At 45.6% G+C, this 20,299-nt stretch overlaps 2 protein-coding genes across 6 annotated transcripts in view; one reads left to right on the top strand and one right to left on the bottom strand.

Annotated features, from left to right (window-relative positions):
* c5 (complement component 5) overlaps nucleotides 1-6,243 on the top strand; it is a 106,074-nt gene extending 99,831 nt beyond the window's left edge. Inside the window, exons 30-42 of one of the 2 annotated variants that reach the window (XM_055511293.1) lie at nucleotides 761-841; nucleotides 909-1,061; nucleotides 1,145-1,207; nucleotides 1,282-1,354; nucleotides 1,437-1,476; nucleotides 1,811-1,913; nucleotides 2,246-2,320; nucleotides 3,170-3,275; nucleotides 3,492-3,575; nucleotides 3,688-3,777; nucleotides 3,855-3,944; nucleotides 4,761-4,899; nucleotides 4,976-6,243. In XM_055511293.1, coding sequence (XP_055367268.1) covers nucleotides 761-841; nucleotides 909-1,061; nucleotides 1,145-1,207; nucleotides 1,282-1,354; nucleotides 1,437-1,476; nucleotides 1,811-1,913; nucleotides 2,246-2,320; nucleotides 3,170-3,275; nucleotides 3,492-3,575; nucleotides 3,688-3,777; nucleotides 3,855-3,944; nucleotides 4,761-4,899; nucleotides 4,976-5,117 — 1,239 coding nt within the window. In that variant the 3' untranslated portion in view covers nucleotides 5,118-6,243. Of the gene's footprint in view, nucleotides 1-760; nucleotides 842-908; nucleotides 1,062-1,144; nucleotides 1,208-1,281; nucleotides 1,370-1,436; nucleotides 1,477-1,810; nucleotides 1,914-2,245; nucleotides 2,321-3,169; nucleotides 3,276-3,491; nucleotides 3,576-3,687; nucleotides 3,778-3,854; nucleotides 3,945-4,760; nucleotides 4,900-4,975 lie in introns of both variants that reach the window. The other variant, XM_055511292.1, reaches the window with a different exon arrangement.
* A 5,399-nt stretch (nucleotides 6,244-11,642) lies between these two features.
* tti2 (TELO2 interacting protein 2) lies at nucleotides 11,643-20,063 on the bottom strand. Of its 4 annotated transcripts, XM_029163679.3 has the most exons (10): nucleotides 19,904-20,063; nucleotides 18,272-18,755; nucleotides 18,038-18,192; nucleotides 17,772-17,829; nucleotides 17,568-17,696; nucleotides 17,134-17,226; nucleotides 16,863-17,044; nucleotides 12,819-12,962; nucleotides 12,579-12,738; nucleotides 11,643-12,502 (listed from the first exon to the last, which is right to left on the bottom strand). In XM_029163679.3, the coding sequence occupies exons 2-10, from the start codon at nucleotides 18,752-18,754 to the stop codon at nucleotides 12,416-12,418; spliced, it is 1,491 nt and encodes a 496-aa protein (XP_029019512.1). In that variant the 5' UTR covers nucleotide 18,755; nucleotides 19,904-20,063; the 3' UTR covers nucleotides 11,643-12,415. The 4 variants fall into 4 exon arrangements, with proteins under 4 accessions (XP_029019512.1, XP_040928362.1, XP_040928364.1 ...); XM_041072428.2 differs by having other exon boundaries at nucleotides 17,568-17,829; XM_041072430.2 differs by lacking the exon at nucleotides 19,904-20,063 and adding an exon at nucleotides 19,695-19,872 and having other exon boundaries at nucleotides 17,568-17,829.
* Between the last annotated feature and the right edge of the window lie 236 nt (nucleotides 20,064-20,299).

The following is a 20,299-nucleotide window of genomic DNA, read 5'->3' as shown; positions in this document are numbered from 1 at the left end:
GGGCATTTCTGCTGTGTAGACGTGGAAACACTGAGCTGTGGATCCTTCCATTAGAAGTGTGTAACTCCCAGTGTGGGTGTGGTCTGGCTCTTTTGCGCTCCCCTTTTGCTCCCTGTACTTCCTTGGTGTCTCTCTCTCTCTCTCTCTCTCTCTCTCTCGTGTTCCTGGTGGGGCTATGCAGATGTACCAGTACCGGACCTTGTCTTGTATTGGAGAGCATCTGCTGGACCCGCCTCCACCGGTTCAGCCTCCAATAGCGTCCTGCATGCTGCTGTGGGAGGAGCCGGAGCGCCGGCCGGAGGCTCGGAGGCCATTTTAGTATGTGTTTTGGCATAACGGCTGCTGAGGGCTCGGTGCCTCGGGTTGCGACGCCCTGTTTTTGAGTTACTTTGTTTTTGTTTTATTGCATGAGATGGTACATTGTTTAGTGAATAGTGTTTAAAACGGGCTCTGCCTTGTTTTCAGTTCCCGTTTAACCGCCAGTTCCGGCCTGAGCATTAATTCCCTCCTGAGTTGTGGTTTTCTTGTCTTTCTATGTGTGACCTGCCAGTGGAGGCCAGAGCGCTTGCCTTCAGTTTTTGTGTGTTGGGTTGCGTCTTGAACCTTCTGTTCCTTCCTTTGACTTGGAGCGTCTCCTCTTCACTGTTACGCTTCCTATGGTCCATCTCCATCTCCTGCTTGACCACATGGACCCACCTTGTGGTTGTTAGACAGGACCTTCTGTTCAGTTCACTGAACTCTGGAATGTTTTTTGTTACAGGGGGGGGTTCCCTACGCCAAGCCCATTGTCTCCTGGCTGACCCAGGATCAGCACTATGGACAAGGTTTCTACTCCAGTCAGGTACGCACTCGCCGCCTCAGTTCTTTGGTTGTTATTGGATTTTTTAGTAATCCTTGATCTCTCTCAGGACACAGTTCTGACCCTGGAGGCTCTGACCGAATACAGCAAATTGGGCTCTCGATCTGCCCTCAGCCAGGACATCAGCATCCGCTACAAAAAGAGGGGTCTGATTCAACAAGTGCAGCTGAGCCAGAAGCGGCCTGTGGTGTCGCCCATTCAGGTGAGTGGGACCGGTGGAGGAGCTGAATGGGGGTCTGCTGCTCCGCCGTGGCCATAACTGTGGCCTCCTCCTTCCTCTCCCAGGTGGAGAAGACTGATGACATCACCGTGTCCACAGGCTACGGTTCTGGCGTGTCCAGTGTGAAGGTGTGTGTAACTCTGGACGTTTACCTCCTGAAGCTTCCCACATTCTGCTGATGCTGTGAACCTTCTGTTTCTAGTTGAGGACGGTTTACTATGAGACCACCTCTTCTACACAGAAGTGTAACTTTGACCTGAAGATAAAGTATGAAAGTGGGTTCCCCTGCTGTGAGTCCACATGATACCAGTCTGACTTCCTCTGTTCTGGAAGTAAACTCCTCCTTGTCTTCTTCAGATGCCACGATGCGCTCGCCTCGCCTGATTGCATGTGCAAAGTAAGAGCTGAAACTTCAAACATTTCAAAAAGACATTAATGGTGTTCCCTGAAAGTCATCCTCAGAGCGGCCGCTGAGATCTCGCCTCCAGAACCATCTGCCTTTAGTTCCGTGCTCAAAGACCCATTCAGCTGGCCTGGTTCTGTTGCAGGTCTCCACTGTCATGTGCTCTGTGGCTTCTTTGGGTTTCTTCTTTTTATTCAGCTCAAGTCCTTTTGACCCTTTGTCAATCCAGAAACCGAATCACAAAACAAACCAAGACTTTATGTGAATAAAGAAGTAGTTATAGTTTTTGTACGTTGGGAAACCTGACACAATCAGCGTCCGTTCGCAGGTATAAACCTCCTCCCAACGAGGCGGCCACCGACTCCCTGCTGACCGTGATGAAGATCCAGCTGCCGACCGGTGTGGAAGCAATGGTGGAGGACCTGAAACAGGCCAGTGCTGCACCACATGCACACGCCTCCTTTTAATGGGGAGATGTGTCACAGGCTGAACAAATGGAAAACCATTGTTCAATTTGACTTTTTTTACAGAGATGATCTGAAGATTAGGTTGGTTAGATTCAGAGACTCTCAAACTGTGTGAGAAGAGAACTCAGAACTCTGAAAACGAGATAAATCCTGAAAGATCATGTAGAAGCCATGAAAGCAGTTCAATTCGACTCATCACAGTGGAGAAGGCACTGCTCTGAACCTACTGGGCTGCTCCAACAGGTTCAGGTTCCTGAACTGTGTGAGGCTAAAAACATGCTGATGTTGTTTTGCAGTTCAGAGACATAGAAGAGCGGATAATCTCCCACTTTGAGCTCCAGGGAAGCACTGTGGTCATTCAGGCAGAATCGGTGAGTCTCCCAAACGCTGCAGTCACACTGTTAGTCTGCTGTTTGGGAAGGATGCCACCAAAACCGTGCGATATGACTCACGCAAAACAAGAAATAACAGAAGAAAACTTTACAAAGAAAATTCTGATTTTTGTTTTGCTTTTAAATTCAATGGAATATTTCAAATAATGCAACAAAGGAATATCTGTGTGAGTATCTGTGGTGGAAATTTCCCATAAAATTTCCCATTAAGAGGCATATGAGAGAGTTGTCTTTTGTGAGATTTATTATAAAAATAAAGTAAAATAAAAATAATGGGGAAAGCAAATCAAAAACATGTTGATCGTGCACATCAACAAAACAAGAACCATCTGGGGAGATCAGTGCACACACCACGAAGGTGTGTGAAGAGCCCACGATCCTCAAGCTGCTTCTGCCTTTTAACCCCTTTCTCTGGCTCTGGTGGAATGTCTCTCTGCAGCAATGGAATTGTTTGCGCCGCCTTATCTCGCTGTGAGTGAGAATGTTTGCTTTCTCACTTCTGCATCGTCATGTCTTGTTATCCAAAGGAAGGAACACCGAGCTTCGAAGACAAGATGCATTGGCTTTAACAGCCTTGGGTCTGGTGGGGAGTCAGATAGGATGGAGCCAGAGTCCGGGTGTAAAAGACAAACATATATCATAAATTATTAGTCAGTCAAATGGAGCATCAGATGTTTAGACTTGATGTACGACAGCACAAGAGATTAGTGCAGTTTTGCACCTAACCAGCACATGACGACTGGGTTGGAGAAGAAAAAGCACAATTTTTCCTTTACAGTATCCGATGCATTAGTGTGGATTCTGAACAACCCTTTATTCATCTGATAGGTTCCCTCTTCCGTCTTAATGTGTATTGGTTTTCGGGTCAGGACTGGGTTCAGTGTGAGCGGAACCACCGAGTCTGTGTTCAGCGTCTACGAGCCTCAGGACAAAGGTGAGTCAGAAACCATCAGCCTGTGGGGCTAAATCTGGCCCAAAAGTCTCATCAACCCCAAAAATGGATTTGCAATAGAAGTAAAACAACTTGAAAATGAAACTGAAATACTGTGTTGAAACTTGGGGAAAAACTGAATCTCTAAAGTTTCTCATTTCAAAAATAAATAAATGCTCTCTAAAATGAATGGTATAATGACTGAACACCCATTTCCAGGTAGCATGTGCACCAAAGTATTCACCTTCCAGGTCGAGAAGCTCGAACGCCTCTGTAAGGGCGAGCAGTGTCAGTGCATGACAGGTAACGCCCACCTCAGCGTCTGATTGGCCGAGATCAGCCATCAGTCACACTGCAGCTCCCTCCTAATAACAGCTGCTGACTTTACCCCGTGGCCTGTTGTGTTGCTGTGTAGCGACATGTGCTGCCTCCAGAGGGAACTTTGACCTGACTCTGACCGCCGCCAAGCGGACGGAGGAGACCTGCCGGCCTCATGTCAAATATGGTACACTGACACTCACATGGAATGTGAAACAGCAAGTGAGAAAGGTGATCCTTTGACCTGCTCTCTCTGCTCTGCAGCCTTTAGGGCGACGGTGGTGTCTTCAGCAGCCGACGGAGAGTTTATGACCTACACAGCCACCGTGGAGGAACCGCTGAAGACGGGCAAAGGTGAGACACACACGTGCCAAGAGTTTAGCTTTTAATTCATGAGGGGAGGAGATGGTGCATCAGTCTGATTGGGCCGCACAGACGTTCCACCGTAGTCGAACAGAGGGGTTAAAACGGCAGAAACAACCTGAGGATCGTGGGCTCTCTGCGTCACACCTTCGTGGTGTGTGCCCAGTTCAGTAGACTGACTGCAGTGGGGAAGAAGCTGTTCTTGTGGCGTGAGGTCCTGCCCTGATGGACCGGAGCCTCTTGCCAGAGGGGAGGGGCTGGAGGTCTTCGTGTCCTGGGTCGGTACAGTCCTGGCTGCCCGTCTCCGGGTCCTGGAGATGTGCAGCTCCTGGAGACGAATGGCATTTCACAATGATACCTGGTGCATTAGCATGTAAACAAACAAAATAAAGGCAGTTGAACACATAAATAAAATAAAAACGCAAGCACCTCGTTAGCTGCTGTGAAACGAGGACTGTAAATTCTTCACTCTTTATATTGTGTGAGTTACCTGCAGTCTAGATCTCTGCTCCATCTCTTCCCGTCAGACTTCATGATTTCGTACAAACTATGCTGCTTGTTTCAAACCAATTAAATTTACAGTATAAACATTTAAATCAAATTACATCTTACGTGCAGCACATATAGTACAACACATACGCAATCAATTTGCACCTTATGCTCCACGTGCCTGAAGCGCAGCACTTACAGTTGGCCTTTTTGTTTTTTAAACTGAACGTCGGGTTGAAATGAGCTGCAGATTAATGCGTTATTGAATGCTGCTGATCGCTCTCATTCTCCTGAATCACGTCCTGTCTCTGCGTGCAGGCTTTGAAGCAGTGACCCCTGGGACACAGGTGGACCTCGTGAAAAAAGCCACCTGCCGCAATGTGACTGTCCAGAACAACCAGCAGTACCTGGTGCTGGGAACCAGCGGGGCAGAGATCAAAGTCGGCCCTGACTTCAGGTCAGCGTCTTCCTGCTATTCTCAGCTGTAGCTTCACTGTGACTTGACTCTGAGCTGCTCACTCTGTGTCCTGTAGGTATCGCTTTCCGTTAGACGACGACGCCGTGGTGGAGCTGTGGCCCAAAGAATGTAGCTCCCCTGAGTGTGAGGAGTACATCAAACAGCTGAATGACTATGCTCTGGAGCTGTTCTTCAATGGTTGCCCCACACCATTGTAACACTATAATTCAATGAATAGCAGTAAAGTAGAAACTGCGTTGTCTTGTTATATATGTATATATATATATATATATATATATATATATATATATATATATATATATATATATATATATACTGTATTAAAGACATACGATCTCAAAATACAAGTGTTTTTAGCTCAGTTAAACACATTGTTCCTCCTTGCTTCACACAACCACACTTGTAACATTAATGTTCAGTTAAAGTCCTAACCTTAAGGTGATGCTCCAATATTTCAATTTCAAGTGTAGCCTTTGTAGCCTTTAGAATGGCCACTCTCTTCTCTGTTTGAAGCCGTATAAGGTCCATCTCAAGGTCACTCGTTTTGATTTGTTGTTGAAGATGGAACTTATACAGCTCCTTTGCTGACAACTAGGAAGGCATTAAAAGGGGGGGGGTATTTGATGTTATAAAATTATATATTACACATCATGAGATGCAAATATACTGTAACAGACAGATTCAGACAGAATCTGTCAGCAGACAGATTCTTACACTGTTTAGATTTAGTGATGAGGTAGATGGACCGTTATCTGCATGGAAATGACCAGGAATGTTCTGTGAAAGGACAATGACACTTTGTTACTCCCTAATGTTTAAAGGGGTCATGTGTTACTGTATGTATCAGACCTGGATCTAGCAGCACTGTCAAATTCTGTCACAGCAGAGGGGGTCTCTTCGTCTTCATCCTACAGTGGAAATATGCAAGTATATTTTATCTGGCAATGAAACAACATAAAATGTAAATGCAACAAATCACTTACACATGTCATTGACTGTGTGCTTTCTAGAGAGTCCAATAATACAATCCGTCCATCAGTGACTGCAAGACAATGCAACCCATAAGATCAATGTGAAATAAAGTCAGAGTACTACAACATTGTAACTAAAATAAGCCTGCATACTACTGTTAAGCAGATTCAAATATCCTAGTGACAGAGATAGTAGTTCATTTAAAGTCCTAAGAAATAACAAGTACTACTGTGGTAAACTTACATTTCACTAAGTTACTCATGTCGTGGGAGGTGGTGTGTGGTAACTCTACCGTTGTGACTTTATGTGATCGTTTATCAGACCACAATAAACACGTTTACTTTAACAATGCTTTTAAACACCCTGATATGTAATGCAGTTGTTAGACAGCCTTGGATTTCAGTGCAGGATCTTGGGGCTTTCTCCTGATCAACACCGTCTACAAGGAAACAGACGCCCAGTGTTGCTGCAGAATCTCTCAAGATGTCACTGATACCACAGACACGGGCAGAAAGCTTGGTCTGAGAATCAAGATCGTTTATTTAGTTTGCAGCGTTCACTTTCAACCGTCAGCTGAGACCTGCACCGCTCTGACTCTGCTTCGCTTCATCCACAGTTTACTTAGGTGCTGATGGCGCCTGCCGGCAGGTAACAGCTGAATCGGTAATGGCATGAGGTGACTGGATAATAAAATGGACAAAGTCACAGCTCTAGTGAGAGAGGAGAGAATCTTTGCATGAAAGCTGCCACCGCGGCTCAAAGACTATGTCATGACTCAATGACAGTATTTGGTTGGTGACTGTTAGTCAGTAATTGTGTTGTGAGATTGTTGTTGTAAGGGTTGTGGGGACACTTTACCATTTTTGGTGGGGGGCAGTGTAGCGGCCCGGGGGTGAGGGGCTATTCCCGCCCTGAGCCGCTAAGGATCATGGGTAAAGTAACATTTTTTCTGTTTATTGTGGAATAGTTAGTTAGTTAGTTTAGTTGGTTAGGACTTTTGTTCATGTGTGTTTACAGGGTGTTGTTTGTTGTTTTGTGTGTTGCAGCCTGGGGGAAGAGAGAGTGAGTGTGGGTGACCCTCAGGGTGCAGCAGTGTGTTGTACAGGTATGTGTGAGTGAAAAAGAAATGGGGTTGGCAGTCTGCCGAGAGAGCACCCACAAAGAAGATGACCACTTCCTGTCTCTTCGCGTGCCCAGAGATATTTGAGGTTGTGCAGTATATGGGACTGTTCTGTACTCATCTGTACTGCTGTTGTGAGAGGTAATTTCCCCACTGCGGGACTATTAAAGGTTTTCTTATTCTTATTCTTATACTCTCATCTATAGCTTGGCGTTTGCATAGGGATTAGCTACAGTACAGTTAGCCATATTAGCTTATCTTAGCTCTCGCTCCTTATCTGGGCGTGACGCGCTTAGCAGGGCTGTTACAATATTTACCCAGAGAGTTTCCACACGTTATACTCATCGGTGGCTTCCGCAGTGTGTCAGTCAAAATCAGGGAGGGGAAGGTGGAGACTGGACCCCAGACTTCAGAACAACAACACCAGGGAAGTGTGGAGGGGCATGAGGACCCTCAGCTCCAGGTCCAGTAGTCAGTGACTGAGGGGTCTGTGGACAGGGCCACGAACTTTATAACTTCTTCAACAGATTCCAGGTTGGGCCTCTAAACCCCCGCTGCCCACGATAGACCCCCCTTCACACCACCCACAGGGCTCATCCACCCCCACCTCACACACCATCACAGCAGATCAGGTGAGAAAGGAGCTGAACAGCTTCATCCAACAAAGGCTGCAGGACCTGATGGAATCAGCCCAAGGGTGCTGAAAGTCTGTGCTGCCCAGCGTGTGGTGTCCTCCAACACATCTGCAACCTGAGCCTGCAGCTGGAGAGAGTTCCTCTTGGGTGGAAGAAGCCATGCATTGTGCCAGTGAATAAGACGCCTCTGACCTCTCACATCATGGAGGCTTTTGAGAGGCTGATCCTGGACTCCCTACGTTCTCTGGTCAAACCCTCAGTCACCCTCATATCAACCCCATCTAGGAGTGGATGACGCCATTATATATCTGCTCCATCGCACCTACAACCAACCGGCAGCCTGGCCCCTCATCATGTTCTTTGATTTCTCCGGTGCATTTAACACGATCCAGCCTGCGCTGCTGGAAGAAAAACTGAAGGACATGCAGGTGGAGCCCGCACCGAGTAACTGTGGTGGAAATTTTCCATAAAGAAGCACATGAGAGAGTTGTCCTTTTGTGTGATTTATTGAAATAATAAAGAAAATAAAAATAATGGGGAAAGCAAATAAAAAGCATGGATGTTGATCGTGCATATCAACAAACCAAAAACCAGCTCGGGAGGGAAGAGCCCACGATCCTCAAGTTGCTTCTGCCTTTTAACCCCTTTCTCTGTCCGACCAGGATGGAATGTCTTTCTAACCCAATCAAATTACATGCACCATCTCCTCCCTGTCGCAGTGTGTGTGAAGATTTTTACATTCTCACACCTGCATCGCTGACGTCCAACTATCTGTGAGAAAGGAGCACCAAGTCTCAACAGAGACACAACTCCCCGACCTTGGGTTTGGGAGCTAGAGTTGAGAGTCTATCAGGCAGAGACAACCATTGAACAATCTAGGTGAAATGTCAAATGCATACAGTAAGACAAATCAGAACATAAGTCAAAAATCATATAATAACTGCATAGAAATAAGGAAGAAACAATTTTTCCCATAACACTCCCCCCTTTTGATTACACATTAATCAACCACTAAGAATAACAATTGTCAACGTCACATTCTGTAATAATAAAAGACCCTTGCAAATGAAACAAGGGTATTAACTCATCAAGATTCAAAATACACCTTCACATAAAATGCAAGTAACTTAGGGACAAAAGGTTGGGAGCTGTTTTTGGTGGGTAGTTATACAAGAATAACTTCTGTATTGGCGTGTGAAGAAAATAAGCTCATTATCATATTTGTATCATATTATATTTTGTGGTCAGATAGCCTAAGACCATCGTCGAAGTCATTACGTGAATTAGAGTTGGGGTTTTTGAACATAGTGCATTGTGTCATTTGATACGAGAGTGTTGCTGAGGTCACACGCATGATGAGACCTCTAACCAGTGGGATAACGCAAAAACCAAACAAGAGAATCACAGCCATCTCAATGATAAAGGAAACAGCTGCGGACATGAGAACAGATTTCCATTTTCCAGACATTTCGTCTAGTCAATTCCAAGAGGAAGAATCTATACCAGAGTTAGCTGAGATTCTGAAGGCCGTGTAGCGCCTTCGCCACAATACCATTAGAATCAGTGTTATTCAGGATGTAAGTACAAAATGCCTCTCCAAACATGACACAAACGCCTCTTGGGATTTGTTATCACCGCCAGGTTTCCTCCCAATGTCGTCTGAGTCACTGTCACTCCGTGATGTGAAGAGTCTACACGTCGTCCAGCGTCGGCAACTCAAGGCTGCTCGTGTGTGTGTTTTCTCAGGAATGTGTGTGTAGATGTATGGTCTGATAGTGTGATTCACCGGTGCAGCTTCAGGCGGCGCTTGGCTCACACCTTTAGCTGAACGGTCAATGCAGCCTCGCCTCAGTGCGTGTGTGAGCACAGCGAGGGTCGTCCTTCTCAATTCTTTTCGTTAGTGGTGGTTTTCTCTGTGGGATGTGGATGGAGGGTCGTCTGTTGGATCCGGGACCTTCCTGTAGTAGATGGAGTGGATCCAAGTCGCTCTCTCTGTGACCTTCACAGCCATGTAGGTCGTCAGAAGGACCTGGAAGGGGCCTCGCCATCGTTTGGAGTCCCTGTGCTTCCTCCTGAACTCCTTAACAATCGCCCATTCCCCTGGTTGGATGGTGTATAATGGTCCTGTCGCCTGTTTTCACCTGTTGGGAAATCTGAATCGTGACTCCATGGCTACAGGTGGAACCATTAGTCGCCAGAGTCTGCGTTCCTGTGAGGTAGAAAATGTTTAAAGCATAGGAGGAAGGAAGGGTAGAGAGAGCATCAGGAGAGGGAACAAGGATCAGGAGAGGAAACGAGGAGAGGGAACGAGGATCAGGTGAGGGAGGGGTTGTTGGGCAGCAACCTTCGCAGCAGCGTCTGCAGCTGCATGTCAGCAGAAACAAAGTTGTCAGTGATGTTGTGAGTGGGACAGTTACAAACAGCATTAGCTGTAGGTAGCAGAACAACATCCAGCAAAGCAGAACCTAATCATGATGTAAGATAGGTTTGCAATCAGACTTCAAAAGCTTCCTATGCTTCCACAGAGCATCTGTGGAGTCTGTGTAGATGGTAAAAGACTCTCCTTCTAGTTTACTAGCTTCAGTCAACGCGGTCAACTCTGCAGCCTGAGCAGAGTAGTGTCTTAGCAAAGAGCCAGACTTCAAGACGGCCTCTTGATAGTAACGTTCAGCATGTTGAGCAAGGTGGTGTTGCATCTAAGCCTGCATCTAAGAGTGCATTTGATGTTTAACCCCGAAAGTCAGAGTGCACGCTGACATGGCAAGTTCACGGGTGAAAAGATCAAGTGACCTTTGACCTAGAGCTGTCAAAACCCGAGTTGATCGAAAGTGGGCTATATAATCTCCTCGTCTGCCCTATTTGATGGAACCCTACCCTGAACCTGAGCCTGAACCACAGACACGGTTCAACCGAGCCGACAGCAGAACACAGCCAAAGTGGAGACGACCACAGGCATCCTGAAGGCGAGGTTTCAGTGTCTGCTTGGCCTCAGGGTCAGTCCAGAGAGGGCATGTGACAATATAGTGGCTTGTGTTGTCCTTTACAACATTGCCACAATAGCGAGCAAGCCACCCTCCTTGTCCTGCTGAAGAGGACCAAGAGGATCCAGCAGTGAACCAAGTAGACCACATAAGACACATGATTTGTCAGAATCACTTTTATTAAGGTTTCTGCAGCAAAGTACCCATTATTTGTTCATGTCCTGAAAAATAAAATGGAATATTATTTACATTGCTTCACACAATGTCCCAGACTGTGTGCTTTCTGGAGAGTCCAATAATATAATCAATCCATCAGTGACTGCAAGACAATGCAACCCATAAGATCAAAGTGAAATAAAGTCAACAGAGTACTACAACATTGTAGCATATGCAAGATATAGATCCTGTAATTGTGTAATCAAAGCTTACCTTTTTGTAGGATTTTGTGTTTCATTTTGACTTGGGACAGAGATCCTCTTTCTCCAGAATTACACCTTTTAAAGAATATTACTATTATCTAATATTATTCGAATCTCATGGAATTAATAGTACAAAACGATGTGGAAGTTATGAAATTAAATTCTTCATTCTCGGCATTAAAACCTCCAACTCCGCCGTTGAAATACGCTACCATTATAGTGTCGCTTCGGATTTCCATGGTGACTCGTGAATTCGGCGATCCATTGACAATGTCTTTATATATACGCCTTGCACGTGCGTTAACTCTGTGTTACCGACAGGAGGTACATTGACCTAACTCTTATCAGGTGTTTTGTTCTGGGTTAATCAACCCTGCTTCCTGGAACACACCCCTAGACAGTTTGCAGCTGTGAGCAGGCTGACGTAGTGCTTTGTGTCCACAGCTGGTTTGAGGTAAGGGTTCAAAAAATAACAACTAATATTTAGCAGCTAATCAATGAGCTGAGCGTCAAGCAATTCTGATGTCTGATGCATTTCAGGACGAGTGGAAGGCCAAGCTGCAGGCAGATGAACTGAGATGACACGAGCACAAACTCAAGGTACAATCTGGACTTTATTCCCTGACTGGAGCATTGGTGGTTTAGCAACACACCTTTTGCAGGATGATTTGATTTCATGATTCTGATTAAACTTGTGTGTCACCTTTGAAGACTCGTCTCGAACCAGCAGCAGAGCCTGACAGAGGCCGAGCCGAGTTTATAGTGGACTGGACCAGCTGGACTCACTGATGAGCTGGATTCAGAGCATCTGAGCTTCGCTACAGTCACAAATGTCAATAGACAATATTGACCATTCCTGTCTTCACAATGGCGGACAGAAAGTGCAGCAAAACTGTTCTACCTATAAATTCTGTGACTGCTCCAAAGTTGTCAAAAGTCAAATCATCAGCTGCCATATGCCAACGGTTGTTGAACCAGTTAAAGCAGAGGCACGATTGTTTTTTTCCAGGAGGATCGTGAGTGCTCACATAAAACAACCAGATCACACAGTAAACGAAAAGTTTTACAGTTCCTAATAAAATGACTGCTTTAATCAACATTTCAAAGGTTCTGCTGTGCAAATGTTATCTTCCTATGTTCTTTAGCTGACAACCTTCAGATCAGTCAGAAACTTTACAGCAGGTCACATTGATCTGAAGCCAACTCAACATCATATTGGTGATGTTCATACTGTATTTGTCTTTAAATAAACACTTTGTTAAAACTGTCCCTCATCCACAGTGTTCAGTAGGAACCAGTGAGTCCAAGCACGAGTCAGCGTCTCTGTTCAGATAAGGTCCTGCATCAAAGTGTTCCAGCTGTGTTGCATCACCTCTCTGTTGCCACACTTACAGTTGCTAGGCAACCAAGCACTTCAGAGCTGCAGCAGCCGCTTTCAACCTGCCGGAGGAGAGACTGAGACGGAGATATGCATCATAAGCTGCTGAAAAAGTTCTCATCTATCACACAAACTACACAAATGATTACACACCTGGATTTTTCTATGTGATGCTACGTCCAGCAGTTTGATGCACAGCACGGCCTCATCAATCAGCTTGTGTCTGACTGACGCATTGAGCTCAGAGTCCGAAGAAACGTCAACCAACATCTTCATCAAGCAGCACAGCAGCGCGCCGAGGCGGCACTCCATCCTACAGAGACAGGCCCAACAAGGATTAAATGGCTGGATCCGGCACGGGCCACATGAGGAGTACCACAGAGGAGTTCACACCGTGGCCATGCAGCTCTGGTGGTTTGTTGCAGCACCTCCAGCATCTTCAGACGACACATCTCTTCAGGCGGGTCTCTGACCTCCAGGTATCCCAGAACCACTCGCTCTACTCGCCGCAGGTGTCTGCACACGGCTACGCCCATCCTGCAGGACACGGACCACAAATAAAGACAACTATTTCATCCATCCATCCATTTTCATCTGCTTACCCGGGGCCGGGTCGCGGGGGCAGCAGTCTGAGCAGAGAGTTCCAGACTTCCCTCTCCCCAGACACTTCCTCCAGCTCTTCCGGTGGGACCCCAAGACGTTCCCAGGCCAGCCGAGAGACGTAGTCTCTCCAGCGAGTCCTGGGTCTTCCTCGGGGCCTCCTACCGGTGGGACATGCCCGGAACACCTCCCCAGGGAGGCGTCCAGGAGGCATCCGAACTAGATGCCCAAGCCACCTCAGCTGGCTCCTCTCGATGCGGAGGAGCAGCGACTCTACTCCGAGCTCCTCCCGGGTGACAGAGCTCCTCACCTTATCTCTAAGGGAGCGCCCAGCCACCCTGCGGAGGAAGCTCACCGATCCGTCTGTCAAACTTACGCTCCTTCCTTCCCTCACTCGTGAACAAGACCCCAAGATACTTGAACTCCTCCACTTGGAGCAGGAACTCTCCTCCAACCTGGTGAGAGCAAACCACCTTTTTCCGGTCGAGAACCATGGCCTCAGATTTGGAGGAACTGATTCTCATCCCAGCCGCTTCACACTCAGCTGCAAACCGCCCCAGCGCACGCTGGAGGTCCTGGCCAGATGAAGCCAACAGGACAACATCATCTGCAAAAAGCAGAGATGCTATCCTGTGGTCCCCAAACTAGACCCCCTCCAGCCCCTGGCTGCACCTAGAAATTCTGTCCATAAAAATAATGAACAGAACCGGTGACAAAGGGCAGCCCTGCCGAAGTCCAACATGCACCAGGAACAGGTCTGACTTATTGCTGGCAATGCGAACCAAGCTCCTGCTCCGGTTGTACAGAGACTGAACAGCCCTTAGCAAAGGGCCCTGGACTCCATACTCCCGGAGCACCCCCCACAGGATGTCACGAGGGACGCGGTCGAATGCCTTCTCCAGATCCACAAAGCACATGTAGACTGGTTGGGCAAACTCCCACAAACCCTCAAGCACCCTGCTGAGGGTATAAAGCTGGTCCAGCGTTCCACGACCAGGCCGAAAACCACATTGTTCCTCCTGTATCCGAGGTTTGACTATCGGCTGAATTCTGCTCTCCAGTACCCTGGTATAGACTTTCCCAGGGAGGCTGAGAAGTGTGATCACCCTATAGTTGGAACACACTCTCCTGTCCCCCTTCTTGTGAAGAGGGACAACCACCCCGGTTGTCCAGTCCAGAGGAACAGGGCGATTTCATGAAGCGTTAAAAACACTTTGAGACCAACTCCTCTCTTCACATGTTAACACACTGATCTGTTTCCACACTCCACATGCAGTCTATCAATGTCCTCCCCATGAGGTTCACAGAGAGCCTCCCAGTCAGTGTCTTCAAAGCAGCTCTGCAGAGCAACGCGGTCCTCATCTGTCCACCTTTAACAGTTTTAATGGTGGCGGCTGCCTTTGAACCTGAGGTGTGTGTTGTGGCAGCAGATGAATCAGATTGTGATCAGACTTTGCCAGAGGGGGGAAGGGCAGTGGAAGAGTAGACATCCTTAACATTAGCGCACATCAGGTCCAGTGTCTTCTCACCTCTGGTGGGACAGCTCACAAGCTGGGTGAAAGTAGGAAGTGACGTGTCGAGGCTGATGTGATTAAAGTTACCGGAGACCATAAAGAAAGCGTCAGGATGTCTGGACTGCAGGTCGGAGACGGCTGTCTGAATGACGTCACACGCCGCGGCAGCGTTCGCGGAGGGGTAAATAATATGGACGGAGGCCCACAGCCAGCAGTTCAATATCAGGGCTACAATCTGCTCTTTAACCGGCACAAGAATGGAACCATTCATTGTTAATAAAAACGCCCCCCCCCCCCCCTTCTTCCTGGTCTCCACTGTCTGTCAAAGCACACGGCACTAAACCCGTTAATGTTAACGCTGGAGTCTGGGATGACGTCATGCAGCCAGGTCTCTGAAACACATCAAACTACACTCAGCAAAGATTCTCTCCTCTCACTGTCACTTCGTCCATTGTATCATCCAGTGACCCAGGGCCGGCCCTGGCCAAGTTGGCGCCCTAGTTGAGATCGTGATTTTGCGCCCTTCTCCTCCACTAAATGCTCGTTTACGGATGTTTTCTTGTAAAGGCTTGGTTTTCCTCCTTTTTTCTTGGGGGAAGCTTGAAGTTCCGGACAAAGTTGAGTATTTTGCCGCTGTTCTTTCTTTCAGGAGAAGGTCCCAGGTTTGAGTCCTGCCTTTGGTACGAGGTCTGTCCTTGACCAAGACACTTTAGACTAGCTCCCAGAGGGCCACACTGTGACTCCCCACTGCTCCCCCAGGGGATGGATACAAATGCTGAGAATTTCCCCAATGTGGGATCAATAAAGTTTAATAATTATTATTCTTTATTATTTATTCCAACCAATGCAATTTGGTTTTAGGAACAGCTACTCAACTGAGACAGCATGTTTTCAGGATTGGACACAGGAGGTCAAGCATTTGATACTATAAACTACTCTGTTTTTTTCAAAGCCCACAAAATTGTCAGTCACTCTGAAAGCACATTCAACTTGTCTTCTATCGCTGAACAGTGTGTTTCATATTGTGTTTGTATGAATAACATTTTTCTTTTAAAACCTCGCACATTAGGAATTCCACAAGGTTCAATTTTAGGACCACTGCTGTTCTTCATCTATAATAATGACCTACCCTCTGTTTATACAGATGTTGAAATACAAATGTATGCCGATGACATGGCCATGTATACCCATTGGGGAAACATGGCAGAAGTGACTGATAAGCAAAGTAGCACTTAATAAACCTGCCCAATGATGAGAAAAATCATGTTTAACATTAAATACAAAGAAAACTGTGACAATGTATTTTGGAAAAAAAACAATTGTGAGTCCACAACTTAGTGCTCAAGGACAAATTATCAATAATGTTAACAAAGTGATAAAATGAATGGATTTTAAATTGAATATTGTAAATTTTAGATATATTCGAAACTCAATTATTCAGAAGCACCAAAGGCTTTCCTTCATGCCATGACGTTTTCCCTTTTACAACACTGTCTAACCTGCTGGTCTCAGGCTGCTAAGACTCTTTTTGAACGTTCTTTGAAAGTATTGAGAGCCCACTGCTCCCAAGGGATGGGGTAAATGCAAGGACCAATTTTATTGTCACTGTAATAATTGTGATAAATACAAATAAAAGGATTTCTTTCATTGTTATATATTGAATAGATAATTTTTTTAATTTTGATAACATAATCTTTTATTCTGAAATGTGATTCCTTTTTAGAAAATCAAATATTGCTGCTCTACCCCCTGCTTTGACCCGTTTTAAACTTGGTTCCACTCAGTCATCATTAGCATTCCAGCAGAGCATACGACACATACAAACACTTACAAATGTGTGAACATGTTCTCATTGGATAGTCACATTTTCCCCACCCTTTTGCAAAACAGTTAAAAGGTAAACTTCACCGCTAAAAAGCAAGTTGTGTTATAAAAATTAGCCAAAATGTGCAAAAATAATTTAACGATGGTCTATGTCTAGAGAAAACATAAAAAACAAAGCATAAAAAGGTAAATTTGACATAAACTACAAAGACAAAAAATAGCAACAAGCTACAATGACAATCAATGATGCATTGATTCACACTGAGATCAGTGTTTTGTATTTTTCTGTCCACTGTGTTCTGACTGATTGGACGTGTTTATATACTTTAGGCCTGTGTGTGACTGTATGAGATACAGATTAGTGTCTGGTGCTTGTTATGGTTTGTTGTGGTTAGTATGACCTGCCCAAGGACTGCAGAAAGAAAAAAGCTAATAGCTAAATGTGGTGCAGAGCATCATGTTTGCTGTGTATTGTCCTTGTTTATTAGATTAAACTCACCTGCTCACGTAACGCGTCAGGGCAGATGCATAGACACGTCGTAGTGCCACCTTCTGCTCCACCTCCATGTGTGTAAGGACCAGATGCAGCACGTCGTCATGGCGACAGGGCTTCAGGCGCGTAGAGGACGAAGGGGCTTTTTCCAACACCAGCAACAGGTCCAAAAGACAGGACAGAACCAGCTGCACACAAACGAAGGCTATAAATTTAATAAAAAGCTACATACTGTACAATGAATGAATGGATGTTTTTGACAGAAGGTGTGTGTCACCTGTATGACAGCAGCCTCTGCAGTGTACAGGTGTTTGAACAGAGCGTGGTACAGAACCTCTGCTCTGTTGAACTGACGCAGGTCTGCAGCTGCCTAAAGACAGACATCATCATCATTATCCACACCTATCAAAAACAGTCAAGAATCATCAAATATTAGGAAACGAAGCAGCTGCAGCTCCAGTTTAGCCTGGCCTGTGTTTGTGTTTATTTATGCAGATGACAAAGAAAACAGCAACTCAAACATCAAAACACCTTACAGAAACAGACTTCTTACAGAAGATGATCGAGTGAGACCTTTAGCTTGGTTCTGTGTTGAGTGAGACCATTAGCTTGGTTCTGTGTGGTTTCTAGGTGAATGTGAGTCCAGCTGTTCGATTACACAAGGAGACAAGAGACCCGTTTCAACGCAGTTTGGGTTTGAGGCGCTTTTACCGTGTTCAGCACAATGTGATGCAGACAGCGAACTCCCAGAATGCAATTCTCTGGTCTGAAGTGATCACTGAGGATCAGGGAGGGAGGAAGGAGGCGCGGCAGATGGGGGGAAAGAGATGGGCGAGTCACCTGCACAAAACCGAAAGAGACAGAACCAGTAAAGAAACAACCAGTACAGAACCACTGGCATGTGAAGCCTCTGACCTGCAGAAGAATCCAGACAAAAACCAGCTTCACTGCTTCACAGCGCTGCCACGAAGCTCTGCAACACAAACGCACATCAGGTATCAGCAACAGAATGACAATGCTTGTTAGAACCAACATAGATGTTTGTGAACTTCACGCTTTGGTGAAACCGTTTACAAATATTGGCTTTGGAAGCATGATGAATCATATTTGTGGTAACAACTTAATATTATCAGTACATGTTGTACTGGGACTTTGTACATTCTTCTTAGTCATATTCTCACTTGGTGAGTTGAGGCTGCAGGATGTCCAGGACTCCTCCTAGAACTTCATCCCCCATCAGGAGGTGGCTGGTGTCCCTCCAGCCCCCCGCTCTCAAAAGCTCCACCTGGAGACTCTGTGCTGCAGCTCTGGAGGAGGCATTGGTCCACAGCTCATCCTGACAACAGTAACATTTCAGAAGTTACACATGTAGTACTAGACATAAAATATAGTGGCATTAATAGCAGAGGATGCACCTGGAGATGCGTGACAGCAAATATACACACGGATGGTACTACAGTCAGCAGCAGACCCGTATGACCCAGCCCGGGCCCTCCTGAACCCTCCCAGTGACCCAGAGTTCCCATCAGCACTCTGAGGGCAGAGCACACCAGGACAGCTCGGCTCGGGATGCTCTGATAGGCAGTCGCTGGCAGGGAGTTACAATCATCCTGGCAAAGAGGTAGAGCTGCACAGCCAATTAGAGCACTGATGAGAGATTGGTATGTCTCCTGGAGCTCAGCTTTAGCTGATGAGAATAGCCAATTAGGATCTGCTGTTCGAAAGAGCAGCTCCACACGACCAATCAGAGCATTTGTTTCAGAGATTGAGGAGGAAGTAATGAGCTCCTTCTGCAGCTGTGAGAGGAGCTCTGCGATTGGAGGAAGAGGGACAGAGGGGCAGGACCTCTCTGAGGAGGAGGAGAGATGAAGGTCAAGTAGTGAAGAAGAGAGCTCCATCCTGGTATGGAGAAGAGAGATGGAAGCAGTTAGTCATCAGCAGTAGAGATGGGAAGTTTGATTCTTTCAACTCACTCGGATCTTTAAAGTCAACGATCATTTCGAGTCATTCTTTCATTTACAGCAAGTGGTGCTGTAATAATCGCAGTTCTCAAATACTATATACTGAAAACAACAGGGTTTGCTTCACCGGACAAATTATAATCACAAAATGCCCCAAGCAATTTAAATCATGTGAAAACCTAGTGAATGCACACCACATTAACGTGACTTATGTCCTGCACCTTCCCTGCTATTGTTGTTTAACAGCTTGGTAGCGGTCACATGACAAATGAACGAATAAATGATCCATAAGGATCCGTATGAATGAATCACAAACAAACTGGAGTGATGCTGCTCGCTACGAAGCCTGAGCTGTGAAGGATAAACAAGAACAATAAACTAAACAGTTCTAAACTAAAACTTTGACCTGGCAGCTGGTTGAGAAAAACGTAAAGCTTATTTGGGCAATAAGTGAGACTTTTAAAGCAGAAAGTAATTAAAATGTTTACATGGTGCATTTATTTTATCCAAAACGCAACATTATTATTATTATTGTTGTTGCTGTTGTTTTGTACATGTTGTACAAGTAAAAGCAGTTGATATAACAACACACATAATTTCACACAAATGCATTTCAGCTTTCAATTTACCTAGTACATGCTTGAACAGAGTAGAAAGAAGTTAGACTTATCTAGTCCTACACTATGACCTCACCTCTACATCAATGTTTAAACCCATATTTTTTTTAACCACTCAGAGACATGGAACGTCTTCATCACCATATTTACGTGCCACTTCTTTGCAATGTTATTGTCTGGTTCAGCGCTTTCCTACCCCAGAATTCTGGGTCCAGCCAGAACAATTAACTAACTACTTTTCCGCAAAAAGGAAACCAGACCTTAATTATTTATGACAAAAAGGACGAAAAGGACCATCCATAAAGATCCGTATGGACGAATACGGAACGAACTCGAGCGCCTACTGCTCTACAGAAAAAACTAATCAAATGCAAAGTGCAACTAGTTTACAAAAGACTACATTCGTTGATCCCCGGTTCTGGATGCAGTTCAGATTCGGTTAATGAATCGGATCCGCAGTATAACTGACCTGGAATCAGCCTCCTTCTGCGAAGAAAACACACGAACTCCACCTCCTGCTTAAAACTGGCTTCAGACTCTGCGATAGGAACCTACGGACGCTCTGTCCGGAGGGAATAACCTCCGACAGAAAACAACCTCTACTGAAGGGTTCCTACCGTCGAAGGTTCCTGTTGAGAGCCAAACTTACAAAGGATCACGTGTGATTTCTGCTGTTCAGTTAAATACGATATATACAAATATTTATATTTGTTTGTATTTGATGTGTGAGTCTCCCTAAAGTTTTACACATTCTGAACGGTTATTAGAACCATTGTTCTTTTTATACTAAATTGTTATTAATATTTTTTTAATTCAGTTCAAGTTTTATTCCAGAAATATAACATTAATAAAATGTTTTACTGAC

Source organism: Betta splendens, chromosome 9 (genome assembly GCF_900634795.4).
Source record: "Betta splendens chromosome 9, fBetSpl5.4, whole genome shotgun sequence".
In the NCBI taxonomy this organism is placed as follows: domain Eukaryota; kingdom Metazoa; phylum Chordata; class Actinopteri; order Anabantiformes; family Osphronemidae; genus Betta; species Betta splendens.
Note: the sequence above shows the minus strand (reverse complement) of the source record. Positions and strands in the feature narration are given on the sequence as shown.